This window comes from Panulirus ornatus, chromosome 20 (genome assembly GCF_036320965.1).
Source record: "Panulirus ornatus isolate Po-2019 chromosome 20, ASM3632096v1, whole genome shotgun sequence".
In the NCBI taxonomy this organism is placed as follows: Eukaryota; Metazoa; Arthropoda; class Malacostraca; order Decapoda; family Palinuridae; genus Panulirus; species Panulirus ornatus.
This window is the reverse complement of record NC_092243.1, coordinates 66287003-66309202: the sequence shown is the minus strand read 5'-3', so window position 1 is coordinate 66309202 and position 22200 is coordinate 66287003. Positions and strand designations below refer to the sequence as shown.

Sequence of the window (22200 nt, the reverse complement as noted above, 5' to 3'; positions counted from 1 at the left end):
TTCAGGGCAGTCATCCCGGAAGATGGAATACATTGTTACTTCTAGACCTTATTGTTTTGGATTACCTTTACTGTGATTAGGTTAATTGCTTACTTTGTTAAACAATAAACTGTGGAATGAAAGCATGCTACTTGATAGGTTAAATGATGATCATTAATGGTATACTCATATATTGTCTTAGAACTTTTCCTGAATATTCATAGTAAGATAAGCTTGTTTCTTTGCCAGATATATGCCAGCAGTCATTCTTTATCATTTTGAGATACTTTTTTCATTCCTAGATGCATGTATTGAACTTTAGACCCTAAAATACAAGACGTACTTCATGATCTGTATTACTGATTTATGGTGGTAATGGTCTCTCTCAGTTCTCTATTATTGAAATAGGGGATCTATAAGAACCTGATATATTTCTCTCTACCTTGGCAGGTTATGTGGAGCCTGGGATCCCACCTCCATCTCTCCCACCTTTCTCCACAGAGATAAACAACCAAACCTTAACATTCCCAGAGATTATGAATGACTTAGGAATTGGTGTGGTGATGGTCCCTTTCATTGCCATTCTCGACCATATTGCCATTGTCAGTGCCTTCGCCAAGGGCAGAACCTTTGATGCCACACAGGAGATCATCACTCTAGGCATTGCAAACATTATTGGATCCTTTTTTGGGTAAGGAAATACACTGAGAAAGATATTTTTTGTTCTTTGGTAAGGGAAGAAAACATACCTAGAGAATTCTCTGAGAAATACTTAGAAAAACAGATAGATTTGTTTGTAGCACTTATGGATCTGGTGAAGGCATATGATAGGGTTGATAGAGATGCTTTGTGGAATGTCTTAAGGGTATATGGTGTGGGAGGTAAGCTGCTAGAAGCAGTAAAAAGTTTTTACCAAGGATGTAAGGCATGTGTACAAGTAGGAAGAGAGGAGAGTGATTGGTTCCCAGTGAATGTTGGTCTGCATTAAGGGCATGTGATGTCCCCACAGTTGTTTAATTTGTTTATGGATGAGGTGATTTTGGAGGTGAATGCAGGAGTTTTGGAGAGAGGTGTGAATATGCTTTCTTCAGATTCATAAATGCCACATATAAATCCATCTGTTTTTCCATGTATTTCTTGCATATTGCTTAAGACAGACACCTGATCCACACATCCTCTACCACTTCTGAAACAACACTGTTTCTACCCATTCTAATGCTCTGTACATGCCTTCACCCTCTCCATTACTACTATCCCAAACAACTTACCAGATTCACTCAGCAAACGTATACCTCTGTGGTTTCTCTTAGGTGTATATCTGGTTGGTTGGAGTTTAAGACTTGATTTGGGAAGTCAGTTGACTAGTGTGTGTTAGACTGCTGCCCAGTAAAATCCTAAACACCTGGAAACTCGCCACCAAAGTACTCATCCTGACACCCATCAAAATCAGTTGACTTCCATCTTCCAGTTGCTCTATATCACTGCTATCAATGATATCCAGTCTCCTTGAGAAAATAAACCATAATAGAGTTAGCCATAATATCCCACTCTTAACCACACATCATGGCTTTAGACTTAGTCATTCCACTACCACACTTCATACAGACCTTACACATACTGGATTGCTTCAACTATCTGCAGCCCTCCTTCCACACAACACTTATGGCAAAAGATATCAACAAAATATTTGCTGACGCATTCTCACACAAAAGGTACTACACGCTATCATCCTCAGAAATGGCAAAAAATGGTTCATCTTTTTCACTGCTGGCCACCAGGGCAGTGTCATTTACAAAGGAATCTGCTCTAAAATCTTCAAGCTCTTCTATGGAGTCCTACAGGAGCAGATCTTTCTCCAGTTCTTTTCAGCCCTTTCCCACAAGCCATCCTGTCACCTCTTACTGAACAGTATTGAAAGTCCTCACATATGCAGATAACCTCATAGGTATATCACAGGAACCTGATACTATTCAAGCAACAATAGATATGCAAAACTACATCTTTTGATTTGAATATTGGCATGCTCAAAGCAGAATGTCTGCATCCATACAGAAACCCACAGTTACCGTTTTAACCCAAGAGAGACTTGAATGCAACCATAACCCTCCCATAACCCTGAACTGTCAACCACTCCCATTCGATAAACTTCCAGCCATGTTAGGTAACAGATTTGAAAGAGGGATTTGGCCTTGCATGGAGCACTGCTTTTTATATCTAGGGAGGCTCTAGATCTATATGCTAACTAAACATGGTGGGGCTTAATGTAATGTCAAAAAACTCTTTTAATCTGACTTATAATCTTGACCAGCTTTCCCTTAGCTTAAGCTTGATTCTCTTTTTCTTTTCTTTAGATAATGCTAAGGCTTCTGCTTCTGAGAGCTGGCTGTTTGAGTGCCTTTGGAATTTGCTGGGCCACATATTACTCAGCAAACCATTGTCACAAGTACTGTATAACTGTTAATAACTAAGAGGAAGGGCGCTGTAATATCCCTCTTTCCAGCTACCAATATGCTTTGGAATTCTTTGCTTTGAGAAAATCTATTATTAGATCTTGCTCATCTTATGCGACCTGTATGTCTTTATGTCCTCAGGTCAATGCCAACAACGGGTTCATTATCGCGCTCAGCTGTTAATCTGACTAGTGGAGTAAGGACTCCTGCAGGTGGCCTTATAACAGGTATCATGGTTCTTTTGGCCCTTGCATTCCTCACACCCTGTTTCAGGTAAGTTATCAGCAAGAACTCTCTATCCATATTAGTCTTTATATCAAGATAATGATGTTATAGTATCAATTTATGAATAATGTTTCACTCTTACATGAATGTGAAGTTTTTTATTTACATTAGAATGCTTACTCATACAAATCTAGAAGTGGAACACATTCAAGTCCATTAGAACATTCAACTAGTACCGATATACATTAGAACTGAAACCATGTAGTGAAGAGTACTAGATTACTTACAAAGGCAATTTTATCTCCTCAGTTACATTCCCAAATCAACCTTGGCAGCTGTAATCATATGTGCAGTGATTCACTTGATTGATTACAATATCTTGGGCCCCCTCTGGAGGAGCAAGAAGGCTGATCTGCTACCCCTTATTGTTACCTTTGTTACTTGCCTCCTATGGGGGCTGGAATGGGGCATCCTATTGGGCATTGCTATCAACCTGTCAATGCTGCTCTACTCCATTGCCACACCCGCTATCAAAGTTGCCCTTGTGCCACCTGGTGTAAGTTCCTTGGTATCAGTGTGTATCATTTCATTACTTCCTGGAGAGTATTACACTATAAGTTACCTGGGCATTTCAGGGATGTAATATTCAGGGTAGGTACTATTTCTGAGGGTGCAGATATTCAGCATTTGGGATTAAAAGAATGCCTCTTGAAAAATATGCATCATCAGCTTAGGTTGTCTCTCAAAGCCTGATCTGACATGTGAATTGTAGCCATTTTGTGGTGACCTCTTCATTTACTGAGGAAAGTTAACAGGAGGCCAATGAGATGTAATTTTAATATTCATATACATTCCAGTGATAGAACACTTTTCATAACTTTACCAGAAGTAGCAGTTTTATTAGAAACATGCTTAAGCCCTAGTTCTTGGATGTATACCTCAAATCCACTTGCATTTGTATGCACCATCATCATTTTGATTTTCCACATGTCTTGTTTGATTGCTTAGTGCTGTAAATGCCATATCTTCCTGATTTCTCGATTTTTTCATTTTTTATTGTTTTTTTATTTTATGAATTGTATCTTTATTTCTTTCTAGCTCTTCCCATCTTTGTCTCTTCCTGAATTCTTTGTTGATTGTATCATAATTTGCAAACTTCTTTATTGCCTTATCTTCAAATTCAAACAGGTCTGTTCTACTTCCTTCCATATTCTTTTATCTCTTGATTGAATGTGATCCTTTTTCATTCCATCTATCATCACAGATCTTTATCTTTCTATCTCTTGTTTCACTGTTGTACTTATGGTTGACTGTATCAACATGTTGGCTTACTCTTTGAGTTTAGAATCATCCCCCTTTTAGCCTGTGGTCTTCTTGTTCAGTATTTTTTTTTTTCTAATATTCATCTCCAATACTGATTACCTTTTCTGTCTTACCATATATAGTTCTTTGAGTTTGCTTATTATCTCCTTTAGTTTGTTAACAATTCTCTCACTCTTTGTGGGTCAGTTTGACTCTTCTTTAACTCTGCTTTTCCCATGCCCTTCAACTTTATTCATATCTGTTAGTGGTTGTCTTCTGGGTTACTTGTATCAGTCCTCTCCAATTCATTACATCTGTTCCTATGTTCCTAGTGCTGCAAATGCTACCATCCCTCAAATTCTTTTCCCCCAATATGTTTTTCTGTTGTCATCTAGCTTTTGTCCAAGTTTACTTACGTCCTTACAATGGTCTTACTTATGTCACTGGTTGCTATTTTCAGATTATGTTTTCACACTTCGTGCATTTACTGAATCTCTTTTATTGTATCAATAAATTTCTTTTGGTGTAGCCTTCTTCCTCATATATCCTTTGAAAAAGAACAGACATGCATAGTCATGTTTATTTATTTATATGTCAGGGAAATGATACTTAAATCATATAAGTTTACATTTATCAGTGCTTGCAACATTCACTTTCTCTTCGCTTAGCTTATTTTTTATTTGCTAAAGAGGCTCAGTTTCTGTTTGTACCCTCAAGTTGAAAGACCTGGTTTATGCTAACCTCATTGTAACTCCATAACTTAAAGATAGTCATCATGTCCACCTTTATCTTGCTATCTTATAGTTTGAGTAAGTCTTACTAACTGCTCTTTTTTGCATTAACTTATTTTCCTTATTCCATGTAAAATCTGTAGTGCATGTTGTTGGCATCTTTTTTACAGTTCTGTGTGTTTTCTCAAGTGAAGAGACCAAACTGGCAGTTTATGTTAGCAGATGTTTATTAACATATTTTCATGTCATATTTTTCTTCACCAGAAACAACATGGAGGATATGTGCTGGTTACTCCTGCTCATGGTGTTAGCTATCCAAGCACCTCCCACATCCGTGCTGCCATAAGAAAAGCTGGGCTACGGCAAGCAGGTGGCTCGCTCCCTGTTGTTATTGACTGTTCCTTCATTGATAGTGCTGATTACACGTCAGCCAAGGTATGTCACAAATGCTGATTATGTATTTGTTAAAATTCGTTCTACATTTGTCAGTGTAAAATGGATAACCTTACATTTCAATGATTTGTTCATTTCAGCAATGTTGCTGTTGAAATAGATTAGCAAGGATATACAAGGACTAGGAATGAGATATCAGTCAACAAAATTTGATTTATAATGATAATCAACTATGGTATATACAGATGGAGATGTGTGAATCAGAATGCATTATGAATAATGAAGTATTAGCAGGGAAACATGAATTTTGAGAATGATTTCCCTTTCAGGTTAAATGAGTACAGATAATATGTCATCCACAGTATATTATCCTTTATTTACTTTCAGACACTATTACTTAATACCTTACTTTTGCTCACCTTTACCTTTAAGTGCATATGTTTACACACATCATAAAACACACTTACAACCTTCTGTAACTCCTCCTCACTTTCAACAAACAACATATTATCATCTACAAACAGGCTTGTAACTAGCCACCATACCTCACCACCACACTCCATGTCTCCACCCACTTTCCATAGTTTTGCTTTCATCTCCCTTATCACTCCATCCCTATATATGTTAAAATGCCAAAGTGACATCACATGGTTATGCTTCGCACCCACCTTTATTCCGAAACTTTTGCTCAACCTTCAACTCTTACACATGCATTTAGTCCTATATAGAAGGCTTTTGCACCATCCAACAGTTGTCCCCCTACCCCATACATCCATAACACATACCCTGAAGCTTTGCACTTGACTCTGTCATATGCTTTCTTGAGATCTATAAAAGCTGCATACAGCTTCATGCCTTTCACTAGATACTTTTCCACAGTCATTCTCACCTCAAAAATCTGATCCTTGCATCCCCAACTTTTCCTAAAACCCTCTTGCTCCTAATTTATTCTGAATTTATTCACTTCCATCACTCTGTTAATCAAGACTCTTGCATACTCTTTTCCTTTTCCTAGTATACTTAACAAACTTATTCCCCTATAATTGCTACATATGTCCGCAGCACCTTCTCCTTTGAATAAAGGTACAGTAATAGCTTTCATTCAATCCTCAGGCTCAACCTACTGTCTCCATGCTAAATTACTTATCATATGTATCCACTCTTATCACATTCTTTCCTCCATACTTCAACATTTCAGTTGTAATCCCATCCCATTTTACCTCCTTACTAATAGTACCCTGCTATCTCTCCTTCCATTCTCCATACCCATGCATATAAAAACTGCTGCCTCACCTCCCACATTCATCAGTTCTTTAATGCCCTCTTTCCATCATCCTTTCACTTCCTCCTTTTGATCCAGCAGCGCTCCTTCCCTACTTCTCACATTTCCATTTCCATTCTTACATCCACCTCTTTCCTTTTCCACATGCTTCCAGTACAATTTCTTATTTTCCCTAAACTTTCCTCTCAATTTTCTTCCAAAATCTTCATCCTATCATTGTTTGCTTCCCCTATCAGTGTCTTAATATTCCAATTACACATCATATGTTTTTTACTCCACCTTTGCTGAACTTCCACTGATACATATCTTTTGACAGTCTTATTCTCATCCACAGCATTTCTAATCAAATTTTGTCCATCTACCATGTACTTCCATTTTTATTCTTTTATCTCACAACATTCTATCCAAATACCAACTTCACAGCCTTTAACAGTCTTTCTGTAAACATTTTAAACACCTCATTCACACATGACTGCATTCCTACATTTACTGCACTTTCATTTTTAATATTAATCACCCTTCTGTTATACTCCTCTGTACATTCTTTTTGATTCTTCTTCTCACTTGCCAATATTTTCACATCATTCTTTCTTATGCCATACCCCAACTTCTCCTTGATCCTTACCTCGTCAAGAACTTCAAAATGGTCAGTTTTCAAAGAATCCTTTCACAACTGTGCATCCAACATAACCTTCTTCAGTCTTTCATCCACTGCCACTTAATCAGTTAAACCCTTTTGTTCTTCTCTTCTGTCATTTCTCATCCACTTATATCTGTGGATCATCTGGTGCTGAATAAGGGTATTTGCAAGGATTAAACCCCTCTTAGCACAGATATCCACAAGATAACTTCTATTCTCATATACTCCAGGCACTCTCCATTTACCAACAGTCTTGCCATTTACATTGCATCTCACCTTCACCTTCATATCACCCATTACAACCACCTTTCTCTCCTCAAACTCATTTATACAGTCATTCGATTTCTCCAGAAATGCTTAATTTCATCCTTACCTCACATAGTCTTCATATTCATAGGTGCATGTACACATTTACATATGTTGACTAGGATATAATGGATTGACATATTAACAAGTTATAATCATGTCTTAAAGAATTATGATGGTTTTCATTTAGTTAGTTTTTTTTTGGGGTGGGGTTCAAGCAGAGGTCACTTGAGTAATCAGTCTAATACTTGCATTTTATGGGTGTTTCTTTGTGTCTGGAAATGATACTTAAATAGTTTGATAGAGTGCTCTGCATAATGAAATAGGAAGAACATTTTATTTTCTCTCCATTCATCTTTATCTCACAGACTGTTTTGCTCATTTTATGCACAGTGTGAAAGGTAGAATTATCCCAAAGCACTTTGTTTTGTATTCTTACTTTACACCAACAGGGTATAAAAGGGATGGTGGATGACTTCCACCTACGTGGGCAGATCCTGGTGTTTGTGGCCATGAAGCCACGGGTTCTAAAGACTATTGGTGCGCTACATGAGGGCATCACAGTCTGCTCCAGTTTCGATGCTCTACCTGAAGCTCTTGCAGGTGAGTGGCATAAACCGTGGGATTTTGTGTAAGGGAGTTACATGCCCTGTATTGTTTATGAGGTTTATGCAGATAAAGAGAATAAGCTACAAGACATTACTCCAGATGAGACCTAACTCTAACTGTGATCTTGTGGTAAAAGTAATGCAGGAAAAGGCATTGATAGTTGACAGTACCCATCCTGTTACCAGAAGACCATATTAAGAGAATTGTTAAGGAGGTGAAACACATGTTAGACAGTATTCAACTTGCATTTAAGTAGTTGAATGACTTATAGCAGACATTTGACTTGAATTGGAATATGTATTTTAAGTTTGGCTATCTTGTTTAAAGAAACATATAGATCTGATAGAGAAGGTCCAATGGAGGGCAACAAAAATTTTATCTAGAATTAAGGATGCTGATGTGCAGAGACAGGCTAGTAACTGTGAATTTGCCCTCACTGGAAACGAAAGGGAGTATGGGAGATATTATTACAATTTTCAAGCTTATGTATGAAACTGGGTGTCAAAAGTGAGTAGTTCTAAAAGATTACCTAAGAAAGATCAGTGAGACGTCTTAGCAGAAAACTAAACTAATGGCCAAAAAATGAGGTTAGAAAGGATGAAAATAAGTACTTGTATAGGGATAGAGTGGTGGGTAAATGGAATAAGCCGAGACTATAAGTGCAAGCAGTGTAAGGAAATTAGAAAAGCTGTATGACTGTAGAGAAAGCCTCAGAGGTGGGACTGCATAAATGCTAACTGTTTTACTTCCTCATTTTAATGTGTAAACAGTTGATTACTAACACAGTAGGTAATTACATACATTATAAATGTCATATAGAAAATTGATGTGTGCAAACAAAGCCATTGTTCATTTGTTCCTGGTAATGCCTAACTAAAGCTACCTCACTTACAGGGGAAATGGTTTGTATGTATGAAAAAATAATATGTATATGAAATTGGTTGTACCACCTTAATAAGGTAACTTCAGGAACAGATGAACAATATTCTCATTTACACACATCCACTTTCCAGTTGACATGTATAATGCAAAAAAGCAAGCCAAACCCCACAGACTTTTCCATGGTTTACCTTAACCACTGTATTCCCTGGTTCACCTCTGACAGAAAAATTGGCCCCCGTATACTACATCAATCCAAGTAATTTTGCTCATGCCTCTCAACTTCGTGAATGTTCAGACTGATACCCCAAAACCCTTTTCACTCCATCCTTCCATCTCCTTGGTTTCCCCATCCTCCTTACTCCTTTGGCATGATGGCCTGGCCTTTTGCCTGACACTTGGCATATCAATCTTCTTAGTCAGTCTGTCTTTATTCTCTTCCTATGCCTTTCCTATTGCAACACACCCTGGCATGTTCTCTCTGTCATATTATATTTACTACCACATCTTTTTCCCTGGGGATAGGGTTTCCCTGGGGATAGGGGAGAAAGAATACTTCCCACGTATTCCCTGCGTGTCGTAGAAGGCGACTAAAAGGGGAGGGAGCGGGGGGCTGGAAATCCTCCCCTCTCGTTTTTTTTTTTTTTTTTTAATTTTCCAAAAGAAGGAACAGAGAATTGGGCCAGGTGAGGGTATTCCCTCAAAGGCCCAGTCATCTGTTCTTAACGCTACCTCGCTAATGCGGGAAATGGCGAATAGTTTGAAAAAAAAAAAAAAAATCTTTTTCACACACTGTCATTCCTTATTTTATTGATATGCCTCACACTAAATGTTGTTTTCAGGCATTTCATTTCCAGTGTCCACACCTTTCCATTCTTATGCGTACAGGGCCCAACACTCACAACCATACAACATTCTTGGGACTACATTACCTTCAGGCATGCCTATCTTTGTTCTAACCTATACTGACCTCTCCTTCCACACACTCCTCAGTACAGCAAGGAACCTATCCCTGTCTACCACCCGGTGACTCATATCTGCCCTGATGGTTCCATCTGCCTGAGTCCACTTTCAGGTGCTGAAAGGACTTAACTTCCTCTAAGTCCTGCCAACTCATACTTACTTGTATACCATCCCATCTCATCCCCTTCATGCATATAATTATCTAACTTTTGTTTACATTCACTTTCATCTTTCTCCTTTCACTCTGTATCTCAAACTCTGTCACTAGCTTATGGAGTTTCTTTCTGGATTTTGCCACCAGAGCCATGCCATTTGCAAACAGCTACTTATTCACCTTTCATTCATGCTACCAGTCTTCAGACTTTTTCTGCCTCCCTCTTTTCAACACACTATTCCATAGGACCCTATCACTCTGCATGCCACGTTGTCCCACACACACACTCTGCCCTTGAAAAGAATGAGCAGTCTTTCAAGATATTCACTTCTCAGCTTCACCTCATCTTTGCCTGTTATACTTCCCCATCTGCTCCCCTCACTGTTATTTCCATTTGTTCTCTTATTCTTCTCACAATATTCACCTTCAAAAAATGCTTTCTCATTCTCATTTATAGTCTTTTACTCCTTTTCTCATTTGCCTTTTTTGTTTTTTAAGCTCCCATACCTCTTATCAATCTCTTACACTCCTTCATTGCAAGTACCATCCATATCTGTCTTTTTTCATTCATTAGCTGTTAAACCTTATTCCACCGCTCATTACCTCTTTTCTTGTACCCACATCCTTATTTCTTTGTATCACATGCTTCACCTACACATTTAAGCACTGCATTTTTATAGATCTTCCTCTCCTCTCCCACTTCCCTGTTTTCATCTGCTTTCACCCTGTGCCACTTTTCACTCTCTCATAAGGTTGGAGGTGGTCTTTATGTTTGCTGAAAATAGTCTAGGCACAGTTGAAATAAGCATGCTTGACAGTAATAGTTGCAATTCTCTGTACATTGATATTACCAACAAAAATTAAAATACACTGCATTTTAGCATCATATGCAGACCTCATCAAAAGGAAGATGATGACAGCAAAATATGATCTATTGTAAGTAACAAGGAAGTTATCATTGTAGGTGACTAACAATCCAAGTCTGAACTGGACTAAGTTAACTGGAAACCAAGAAGAAGAAAGACTAATTCGATTAGTAAGGGGAGTGGGAGAGGAATGGGATGTATTTAGGGAAGCAGTGATGGCTTGCGCAAAAGATGCCTGTGGCATGAGAAGCGAGGGAGGTGGGCAGATTAGAAAGGGTAGTGAGTGGTGGGATGAAGAAGTAAGATTGATAGTGAAAGAGAAGAGAGATACATTTGGACAATTTTTGCAGGGAAATAATGCAAATGAGTGGGAGATGTATAAAAGAAAGAGGCAGGAGGTCAAGAGAAAGGTGCAAGAGGTGAAAAAGAGGGCAAATGAGAGTTGGGGTGAGAGAGTATCATTAAATTTTAGGGAGAATAAAAAGATGTTTTGGAAGGAGGTAAATAAAGTGCGTAAGACAAGGGAACAAATGGGAACTTCAGTGAAGGGGGCTAATGGGGAGGTGATAACAAGTAGTGGTGATGTGAGAAGGAGATGGAGTGAGTATTTTGAAGGTTTGTTGAATGTGTTTGATGGAAGAGCTAAGTTTTTGAATATGATACAATACAATAGTAGTAATGGTTAAAACTGTGGAAGAGATACTGAGTATTTCTAGAAAAATGCTGTTTCTTATTAAGAATGAAAACTTACCAAGAAAGCTGAAAATAACCAGTGGGAACTCAGAACCAGCCTGGATGATGAGGAAAAATACAAAAACTATTTTACGGTAAGGAAAAGATATGTACGAAATTTAAGGTGATGGGAAATAATGGAAACCATCAAGAACTAGTGAAAATATATAGGAAATGTAAAAAGGACATAAGTGAAGGAAAAGTGAATATGAAAAAGAGTATACATGCATGTAAAAAATAACCCCAAGGAATTCTTCAGTTACGGAAGTCAAAGAGAAAAAAAAAAACAATAAGATTACTAAGAAATGAACATGGCCTTCATACACAGTTGAGAAAGTTTTATGAAGGGCTGTCCTTGATACCCAAGCCCCAGTATTCTTGAAGATGAGATTGCAGTTTATATTTTCCGTAACCAAAATACTTAATAAGTCGCTTACTGGAGGTAAACTATCTAAAAACTAGAAATTGGCAAATGTCACCATTATATACAGAAGCAGATAAGAAGTACGCTTTAACTTACTGCCTGATTAGCCTTACATTAGTTTTAGGAAAAGTGATGAAAATGATGAGATAATTTTAGACATTTGTTGATCTTGAATTAGTATTAAACAATCAGCATGGCTTTTGCAACAAAAGATCTCATCTAACAAATTTACGAGAATTCTTTAGTGTCATATATAGCAACTAGGATTCATGAGTACCCTTGATGTAATATACCTATACTTTCAAAAGACATGCGATAAAAAGACACACAAGACGTGTAGAGTAAATTCACAAGGAATGAGGGGCAGACTCTTTGATTTTACTTGATGAAGCCTCAGACCAACTGAATGTGATGAGTAGTGTGCCAATGGGATCAGTTCATGGCTTCATTGTTCACGTTATGTATTATTCTTGAAATGGGTCTTATGTCTTAGACCTTCAAATTTGCTTACAATACAAAACTAGGAGGTAGATTAATGAGCAAGAATGTGAAATAATTCAGAGAACTTAACAACTTAAGAGAGTAGTCAAATGATCGGCAGGTGAAACTTAGCATAGATGAATGTAAAGTTATGCACTTTCAGGATACGAATACTAAATGCAACTGTCATATATATGAGAATTCACTGTTTAAAGTAAAGGATCTTGGAATTATTATCAGTACCCATCTGAATTTTACTAAAGTTTGTATAGCAGTGGAAAAGGATATCAAATGCAAGGTTTCTTAGCTAGGAATATTGACACCTTAACATTCTAGTAAGATCATACCTTTAATATGCAGTCCAATACTTGGTCCCAAACTACAAAGAGGATAAAGAAAAACTAGAATAAGCATAAATATTATAAAACTTGAAGATGAAAGATGTTCAGTTCATGTTGATACGAAAAAGTTTCTTTGCAGATAATGCCCTAAACACTAGAATAAGCCACCTTCAAATGTTGTTAATGCAACGACAATGATTACATTTATAAACTGGTTACAAAAATTGCATTGGTTCAGGTATCTATTAAATGAATGAAAAAAAGTAAGTATACATTAATTGCTTTTTTCTTATTCCAGACCCTAAGAACATACTGTAGTGTCATAGAGGGTGGATTAGTGTAGTAGCTTTTATAGATGGCATTCTTTTTCTTTCCTTTTTTTGTCAAATTCCATGTAGGCACACTTCACTTTTTTCCATTCTTTCTCTTGCTGCCAGATGTTCCTACTGGGAGCGGAGGGTGGGGAGAGGGCATTATTAATGTTCCCTGCTTATCTCATCCATTTTAAATGGAAATAGGAATATATGGAAATTTGAACTGATAGTGTAGACTTTGGCCAATAGAATTTCTTGATATCTGTCTTCCCCATGTACTGCCATGTACTCTCTTGGTATCTTTGCACACAGGCTTCTTTTCTAAGCTAGCTCAATTTCATGACTTCTCTTACATACATCCTTTCCTTTTTCCCAAACGCTACTGTATACTTTCACACTCGCTTCCACCTCTCATCTTGATCACATCCAACAACCCATCATTTGCAGATTAGTGAATTACCACAAAATCCAACAATACCCTTTAACCTCCAACCCCACTTACTCACACACATATGCACTTTGTTTGAAACCAAGCATTCCCAATAACCAATCGTTTTTCAGTACACTACTTGAGCAACTGTTTTACAATCAATTTATGAAGACTTCCCTATAGTACTCCCAGTTACCACTACATACACTCTTGCATTCAGATCCCTAGCATAATATATACTGATATAAATAAAGATGTTCACATTCTGATAAGTGTGTTGTGTTGAAATTGAAATGGCTGAAATTCAGTCTTGCAGTCGTTCACAGTAAGTTTAAGAGTAGATATATTACTTGGCAACCTCGATGTTTTATATCTTAGTTTTTTAATAAAACTAGACCTTAGATTATGATAATTGAAAACAGTTCTGCATGGTCTGGGACTTCCTCAAAAATATTATACCATAAAAACTTAAAATGGTGCTGGTGAAGCAGGTTTGACTGTTTTCAAATTATCTCAGTTTCATCTGGTATAGATGAAGATACTGAAGTATGAATCTTGTTTAGTAATGTTTTCATGTTTTTAGGTTACATCAAAAATTGCTTGACTGTCAGTAGTGAATATTTTATTCATAGTACCAAATGAGCTGGATGTTGTTTTTATTTTAGTAATAATTTTTTTGTTACAGGATTATTGCATGTGTTGTCTTTGAAAAGGCAGGCATCACATGAATTCTGTAATTGAAATGTTAACTGTAACATACATTGCCAATTCTGCTGGTAGCATTCTTTGTAAGCATTTAGTAAACTTTATTATACAGTATATCTCATACTGTTATTATTTCTCCCAACGGCAGATGGGGAGACAGAGGTGGGACTTGAAAGTGTCAACAATGATGGACGATGTCATGGAGGGGATATTATTGTATCCACCATGATCTCCACACCTACCTCTGACACAAGTGATGCAGCTAACCCTCTACTGACCACAACAACTTTCCATGACCAGAAGTAGCAGAACTTCAAGGCTGTTATTACTACAAGTGATCGGTCCATGTCATTCATAGGCATAGCAAACAGCCTACCTAACAATGTTGCCTGTCTTTAATCTCTTGATACTGGCAGGCTAAATGTGCATACTCATTCCTGTCAGCTCCAGCATAATGCTTTTAAGGGCTGCAGATTGGTCCAGATGGCAAAGTTTGTGATGCCATTGTTCACAAAGACAGTGATCTGCAACTTTCATCACTGTGTGAAGTGAGAAGCTGAAATAAGACCTGCCTCATGTTTAATATACTGTAGATATCAATCTCAGTAAGATCATCACATTATCACACCATCCTAGGTACTACCCTAGGGTTTTAGAAAAGTAAGTGATATGAGAGACTACCTAGGGTTTAAAAAAACTTTTTAATTGAAGGACTTACATTCTACATGACTAGGTATGTACTGTACCACTCATTTTCTGAAATTTATGGCAACATATCACACCCTGACACTTCTTCAAGAAATGTCCTGTTGGTGTATGGATCAGAGTGATTAGTATACAAATTTTTTGTTATGTTTCTTGAACTTATCAATACTGGATTACTAGATAACCTACTAATGTGGCATAATATATTAAGTTGGGCAGTATGCTGTTGCTAGATTGAAATATATTGTGCCTAATAAATGAGCAAAGAAGTCCTAGAACTGACTATGCAAAGGTGTATTGTTCTCTCAGCAGGAAGTGGTTGTTTGCTGTTATGGTGAATACAATAACCTTTTACTGAAGACAGTTGGACATGTTCGATATGTTCATTTCAGTCACAGTGAATGCAAAACAACCAAAAGAAGAAAACTCAGCATTTCCTTTGTAAATAATTTTTTTTTATTTGATGTTGAATTCACTGCTTTTTATTAGAAAATAGGAATGTTAGAGTAGAGAATCACATCTCTTTCATTTCATGTAGACCATAGTTTTTATGATAGATGTTCAATGTCAAGATTAAGAACATATCCCAAAATTGTAACTTATTTCAGTGTGGTTCATGCATACTTCAGCTTGCAAGGATTTTTATGCACATTTAACTGAAACCAAAATATGTGAACTTATAAAAGTTTTACACACACACACACACACACACACACACACACACACACACACATACATACACACAATATTGGATGTACATATGGTTATGACTTTATAACAGCCTTACTGAGTATGTTTACTTGCACATCATAATTCTTCATAGGTATTTGTAACAGCATTAGGAGTGAGGTGCCAAAATAATTGTAAGTGTAGTATTATTCATTCTTTTTTTTGATTAAAGCAAATAAATGTGTTATCGATGACCAAATTATAGGCTTACTATGATGGGGGCCAAAAAGTGTATTCATGCTGGGGCTAGACTGTAAAATGGTATAGAGACCAATGGAGAACAGGAATGGTTAGGTTATTGAAATATTGTGATCCTTGGGTTGAATGAGTTAAGGATGTTTTTGAGGGCAATGCAGTTTAGTGATGTTAGGGCCAGTAGATTGTTGTGATGATGGGACCAGTGAAACAGTAGTGATGAGGTTTATGAATTATTCTGTTGCTGATGGGAAGTGGAATACAGTAATGTTAGGGCCTAATAGAGTTTGTTAGCATTTGGAATCTTGGAGTTCAGTTTTGTTATGGGCCTAAAGGACCAGAGGTAAAATTTCTCCAGCTAATGAACATGTCTGAGTTAGTCAATTTGTCTGATCAATCTGAAAGAATGAAGTTGACTTGAAATAGCAGATAAAGAGCCAGGTACTGAATATTTCTGGTGAATGTAGGGGATATCTATAAGCAAGGAGTTGTCAGAAATGGGGGAATTTGTAGATGCAATACATAAGCTGGGAATAAACTTAGTTTCTCTAAATATATTTTCTATATGGGTGGGAGACTTCATAATAGGAATTAATCCAAATTCTAGTGCCTAGATACCTGTTTAGAGTACCCAGTCCTTGAATCATTTCCAAATATCTGGGTAACGTTAGTGACTGAAAATGTGTCCTCAATTAGGTCCATAACCTTTGCTGTTTTTAAGCTTTTGCCCTTATATTGTGATCTAAAATTTTCTCTTGGCTGAATGTGGTATTAGATTAATAAGGTTTTTGGGTTCATTAATAAAATAAAAGTATTGGGAGTTTGTAAAGTTAAGCCTTCAGGTAGGACAGAGTAGTGGTGCTAGTAGAATAATTAGGTTGAGCTTGTAATGGTCTCTGAATAATCGTTTTCATTCACCATTGGAAATTGGTGAATGCCAACTTGACGTACAAACTTGCAGTAAAACTAGATTAAAATCTTATATTGAAATTAACATAATTTAATGTTACCTGACCAAACAGTGACCTCAGAACACATCTGAGAATACATTATTAATTTTCAAACATTTTTTGTGTACATACTGTATTTATGGTGGTGAAGGATTGAAAACATGGAAGACTAACCTTATCATAAAACATGCAAACACTCAGGCCTACACAGGAAAACACTCATATGCAAATAGGTGATAGCAGAAAACAGATGTTTCTGGTTGTGCCTAATTGCATAATAGTTTATTGCTAGATGTTAATCACAAGGATCAACAAAAAGCTTTTGCTCAATAACATGAACACTCTTACTACAAAGAGAGGCATACATTTGTTTTTTCTTTTTTAAGTCTTTGCAAATGTTATGTTTTCAAGCATTATCTGCTGCTAACCAAACAGACATACGTTTTATTCCATTTTTCACCCACACTTGTGTATAAGTATTTATTAATTTCACTCATATGTATTTAAGTCATGCCTTTTGTATTGTATCAGCTCAATAGGTTTTGCATTTATATCTCAGGAATTCCATCTTTTAATACTTCTCTTCTATCGGTGTCATTATTTGTGCCATTCTCCTACCTGTGAATCACTGATGGGTCTGCTACTTGTAATTTATGATTTTCAGACTAAAATGTTTCATTCCTGTATTGTGGTTTATTTAGAAAAATAAAATTCCACTTTGCCATTTGGTCACTACTTGTATATGGATTCTGAATTGATTCATGTAACATTGAACTGTAATTTTCTCACAAATTATTGATATTAGCTGCTAGATGAGTCTGTTCTAGTATCATGCTGAATGTTATTCTTTGAATGTGTTGGTTTAAGGTTGTGATATTCATGTACCCAAGAAAGTACTTTTATGCATGATAAGTATGTGAATCTGTTTTCATCTCTTACTCATCTGCTAATTCTAAACTCTTTATCTCTTCAAGATTCTTGCATGTTTCATATTAAGGAAATAAATCTCTTCACTTGTCTAACAAAATGAAGTTGGATATTGAAGTCATTATGCAAAATGTCCTGTAAATTACAGTCTTAATATTTGTGACTCGGACGGGCAATTCCTTAAATGTATTCTAAAACTCATTCGCAGTGCTTTCACTACACACAAAAAAGTTTGGTAGGTAGGATGATAATTGTAGCAGAAGCGAAAGATTTTTTTGAGGGAGGTCCCTGTTTGCATTTGGTCATCTTTCATGCTGTTCTAGCAAGCTAGGTGGTGGAAATGTTGCTGACCATATGGTGGAAAGCAAGTCCCACCCAAATTGTGGTGATGAGAATTGTTTGACTGTACATAAGAATAATGATAGTAAATATTTTTTCACACAATAAAAAATAAAAAGAGCAAGCTCAGTTTTCTTGATTAACCTTTGGTTAATGTCATTAGACGGAGCTTTAAACATTATGAAGTGAAATGGATGTTTTCAAGTTTTCCATCAGATGCCTTTAATGAATGATTCTCAAGCATTAGAGAGAGTATTGGTGTCATTAAGTATATAATGGATAATTGTCTGTTGAACTGTATTCTGTCTTAAGTAATATTTATGTCCTCTTTGGTCATCATACTTTATCAGTTTTAGATAAGAAAAGTATGTGTAGTAATAATTTTTTTACACAATTTTTTCTCCCACCCATAATTGTAGTGCCTGAAATCACATTGGTGAAAAATATTTATTTAATAGAAAAGAAAATGGAAGGCTTTTTTGGTCATTTTTGAGGGGACCTAGATCATACATTGCAATTTATTATCCAGAGAAATGAAATTTAACCAAGGGAAGATTCTGAAGTATTGGGATTTTTTATCTTTGACATCTTTGTCATGGAAATAATGGGCATTTTTGTTTTTGAAGTTGATTTTGCAGAGTAATGAATTCAGATATATGATTTTAAATTTCAAAATCTTCCTTTGCCCCTATTGAAATTCAAATTTTATAAAGTAATAGGTTATTTTTATTTATGAAATGTTATTTTGTCCATAAAGTTTAATAGAAAGTGGGCTATTGCACTATGTAAAATCTCTTAGAAATTCCTGTACTTGAATATTTTTATTTAATTTTCAGTGTATGTTAGCTATTTTCAACAAATTTGGCAGAAATATCAATACTGGGACATTATATTTTGTATGGTGTTACTGATGGTTACATAATATGATAAAGCCATCATACTTCATTAAATGATTATTTTTATTTCCATGCCATCAATGTTATGAATATATCAATTTTTTTGTGTATATGATATATGAATGGCCAGGCATGTACCCAGGATTTGCAGCTGGCAATAACCAAAGGAGTTTATTTAGATGAAACAAATTGATATACTTTTGTAGAACATTTTGTTATTATAAACAGGGAGGCTGAAGGCAGGAAAGGCACCTTTGGTGAATGGAATTATGTATGAGATGCTTAAGTATGGAGGAGAATGTGTGGTAGAGTGAATGCATATGTAATTTAGCATGGAAGCATGGGTTAGCCTTGGGATTGGGTGACAGCTATTATTGTTCATTTAAAGGAAAATGTGCGAAGGATGTATGTAGCAATTACAGGGGAATAAGTCCGTTAAGTATCTCATAAAAAGTCTATGCAGGAATATTAAGGGACAGAGTAATGGAAGTGACTGAATTCAGAATAGCGAAGAGAGGGGGTTTTAGGAAAGGTAAGGGATGTGTGGATCAGGTTTTTGTTGTGAAGATGACTGTGGAAAAGTATTAAGTGAAAAGTAGGAAGTTGTATTATCCCTGGGGATAGGGGAGAAAGAATACTTCCCACGTATTCCCTGCGTGTCGTAGAAGGCGACTAAAAGGGAAGGGAGCGGGGGGCTGGAAATCCTCCCCTCTCAATTTTTTTTTCTTTTTTATTTTCCAAAAGAAGGAACAGAGAAGGGGGCCTGGTGAGGATATTCCCTAAAAGGCCCAGTCCTCTGTTCTTAACGCTACCTCGCTAATGCGGGAAATGGCGAATAGTATGAAAGAGAAAAAAAGAAGAGGAAGTTGTATGTAGCTTTTATGAATCTGCAGAAAGTGTGTGACAAGAGTTGAGTAGAATGCTTTGTAAGATGTGTTAAAGATAATAGGAGGAAAACTTCGATGGTGTAAAAGTCTTCTATAGGGCTGTGTGATGTCACCATGGCTTTTTAATATATATGTGGATGGAGTGATAAGAGAGGTTAAAGCAAAACAAGGGAAAAAGGATGCAGATGTGGAGTGCGGCAGTGAGATATGGTGGCTAGTGTCAAGTCTGTTTGCAGATGATACTTAGTTGTTTGTGGAGAGTGGAGAGGAGTTGCAGAAGGTTGTAAATGTGTTTTATGAGTGTAAGTGGAGCAGATTGAAGGTAAATGCAAGTAGAATTAAAGTGATGGTTTTTGAAAGGGAACAGTGAAAATACAGATTTTGTAAAACCATGTAGAGTGAAAGAAAAAATTTTGCTGTGGATATGTGGAGAAAAAGACTGGAGGAAGTGGAGGAATTTAAGTATCTGGGAGCGTCTGTGGTAAGTGTGGTGATATGGAAGGAGAGATAAGGGAGAGAGCAGTAAAAGGTAGAAAAGTCATTGGGACCCTTAACAGAATTATGAAGGGTAGAGGTGTAAGTATGGAAGTGAAGAGAGGAATAATGGACAGCATAGTTTTCCCAACCAAAACCTATGTAGCTGAAACATGGACGTGGAATGAGGCACAGAGGTCAAGAATCCAGGCTGTGGAAATAGCTATTTGAGAAAAGCATGTGGTGTGACTCGATGGAATAAAGAAAGAAATGAAAGGTTTGCTTGCGAGATGTGGTATGGCAAGGATTGCAACGAGAATGCATTGTGGAGTGATAGAATGGATGAAACATAATACTTTGTGGTGGTTTGGGCATGTGGAAAGAATATAAGACAGGTAATTTATAAGGAGAATGTATGATAGTTCAATTAAAGGGGTTGGTGTGAGTGGAAGACCGCCTGTGACATGATCAAATTGGGTGGAGGAATACTGGAGTGAGAGAAATAGGAAGAGTTTGTGGAATGGTGTATGTGAGGACAGGGATAAGTGGAGACTTGCTGTGGCACCCCTTGATGGAAGTTCCCAAAAGGAATGGGTATTAGACATATAGATAGATAATCATCGTTTTAATAAGCTGAAGAAATAGACATGGTTGTTTCATCATTAGTAGAAATCACTAAAACAAGTATACATACGTATACATTTGTTTTCCTTTTGAGATATTAAAGGGGTTAGAGAAATTGTGAAAATATATAAACTCATCATGAGTATTAAGCGGAGCTGCCAATCTTTATGTTTTTGCTGTATTTATTAGGTTTTTGGCGATAAATATGGCAGTATGAATTTTCTTGTGAAATACTTTCTTTTGAAATTCTGGTTGTGTATTCATGTATTGTGTATGTGAGATATGGGAAATCCACAGGTTCACTGTCCAATATATACCGTCCGTTCTCATCAAGCATGCAAGTACTAATGCAGTTTACAAAATAACAGTTGGACATCTGTCAATTTCCAACCATTTTGCTGAGATGACTGCACACATTGTTGCATGGTTGGTCTCACCATCCAATCATATCTTTTGCTTGTGTAACCAGGCTAGTCCTACTCCTTGGCTAGGTCCTGCTGAGGCTTCAAAAAGTTGTGCAAAATTATCATGTATAGAAGTGGATAAGAAATCACTAGTTCTCTTCCATCTATTGCTGTTTTTCAGAGTAGTAAAATTTAACTTACTAAGATATTCTAGCAATGACAGGTGAAGAGTAACAAAAATAAATTAATCATCACATCAGTATATTTGGGCCTGGACCACTAATTAATGGGGATACAGTGAACGCCTGTGTATACCCAATTCTTTCCTGCAAAATTTAGTACGACTTATCTCTTAACGTCATTCAGGAAATACTTTGTTTGTATATGTGATTATGTGCTCAAGAAGTTCCCCCCCTGAAGAATGAGCTGATTCAGAATGCAAGTGTTGCTGGCCACCCAAGGAAGAGAATGGATGCAAAGTTTGCATTATCAGTGCTCTACTTCATGAAGAAATTCTACTTCATGGAAGGAGCAAATAGATGAATTTGGTCACTACCAGGCAGATCATGAGCTTGAAGGAGTATACCTTGGCCAAAGAGCTGATGAGTTGTGGGTGCCCATTTCACAACTAAGAGACAAGTCATTTTATAAGAAAAAGTATGTAGTGCATCGCAGAATCATGCTTGCTAACCTATTAGTTGCTCACAGCAGTGCTGAAGATGAGAGAATTTCCAGTCTGGTAAGAAAACTCAACTGAATATTGCCCAAGTCTTGGCACACAAACATTATCAGATTTCCTTACACAGAAAGTGTAGAGCTGTGCCAAAAAAAAAAAAAATCATCTGAAGTTTAGTGAAAGGCTTTT

General features: G+C 36.7%; 1 protein-coding gene across 3 annotated transcripts in view; it reads left to right on the top strand.

Moving 5' to 3' along the window:
* Nucleotides 1-18175, top strand: part of LOC139756075 (sodium-independent sulfate anion transporter-like) — a 156789-nt gene extending 138614 nt beyond the window's left edge. For all 3 annotated transcript variants that reach the window (XM_071675090.1, XM_071675088.1, XM_071675089.1), the window contains 6 exons: nucleotides 430-670; nucleotides 2571-2702; nucleotides 2964-3210; nucleotides 4952-5122; nucleotides 7761-7911; nucleotides 14354-18175. In XM_071675090.1, coding sequence (XP_071531191.1) covers nucleotides 430-670; nucleotides 2571-2702; nucleotides 2964-3210; nucleotides 4952-5122; nucleotides 7761-7911; nucleotides 14354-14511 — 1100 coding nt within the window. In that variant the 3' untranslated portion in view covers nucleotides 14512-18175. The remainder of the gene's footprint in view (nucleotides 1-429; nucleotides 671-2570; nucleotides 2703-2963; nucleotides 3211-4951; nucleotides 5123-7760; nucleotides 7912-14353) is intronic.
* The last annotated feature ends 4025 nt before the right edge of the window (nucleotides 18176-22200 follow it).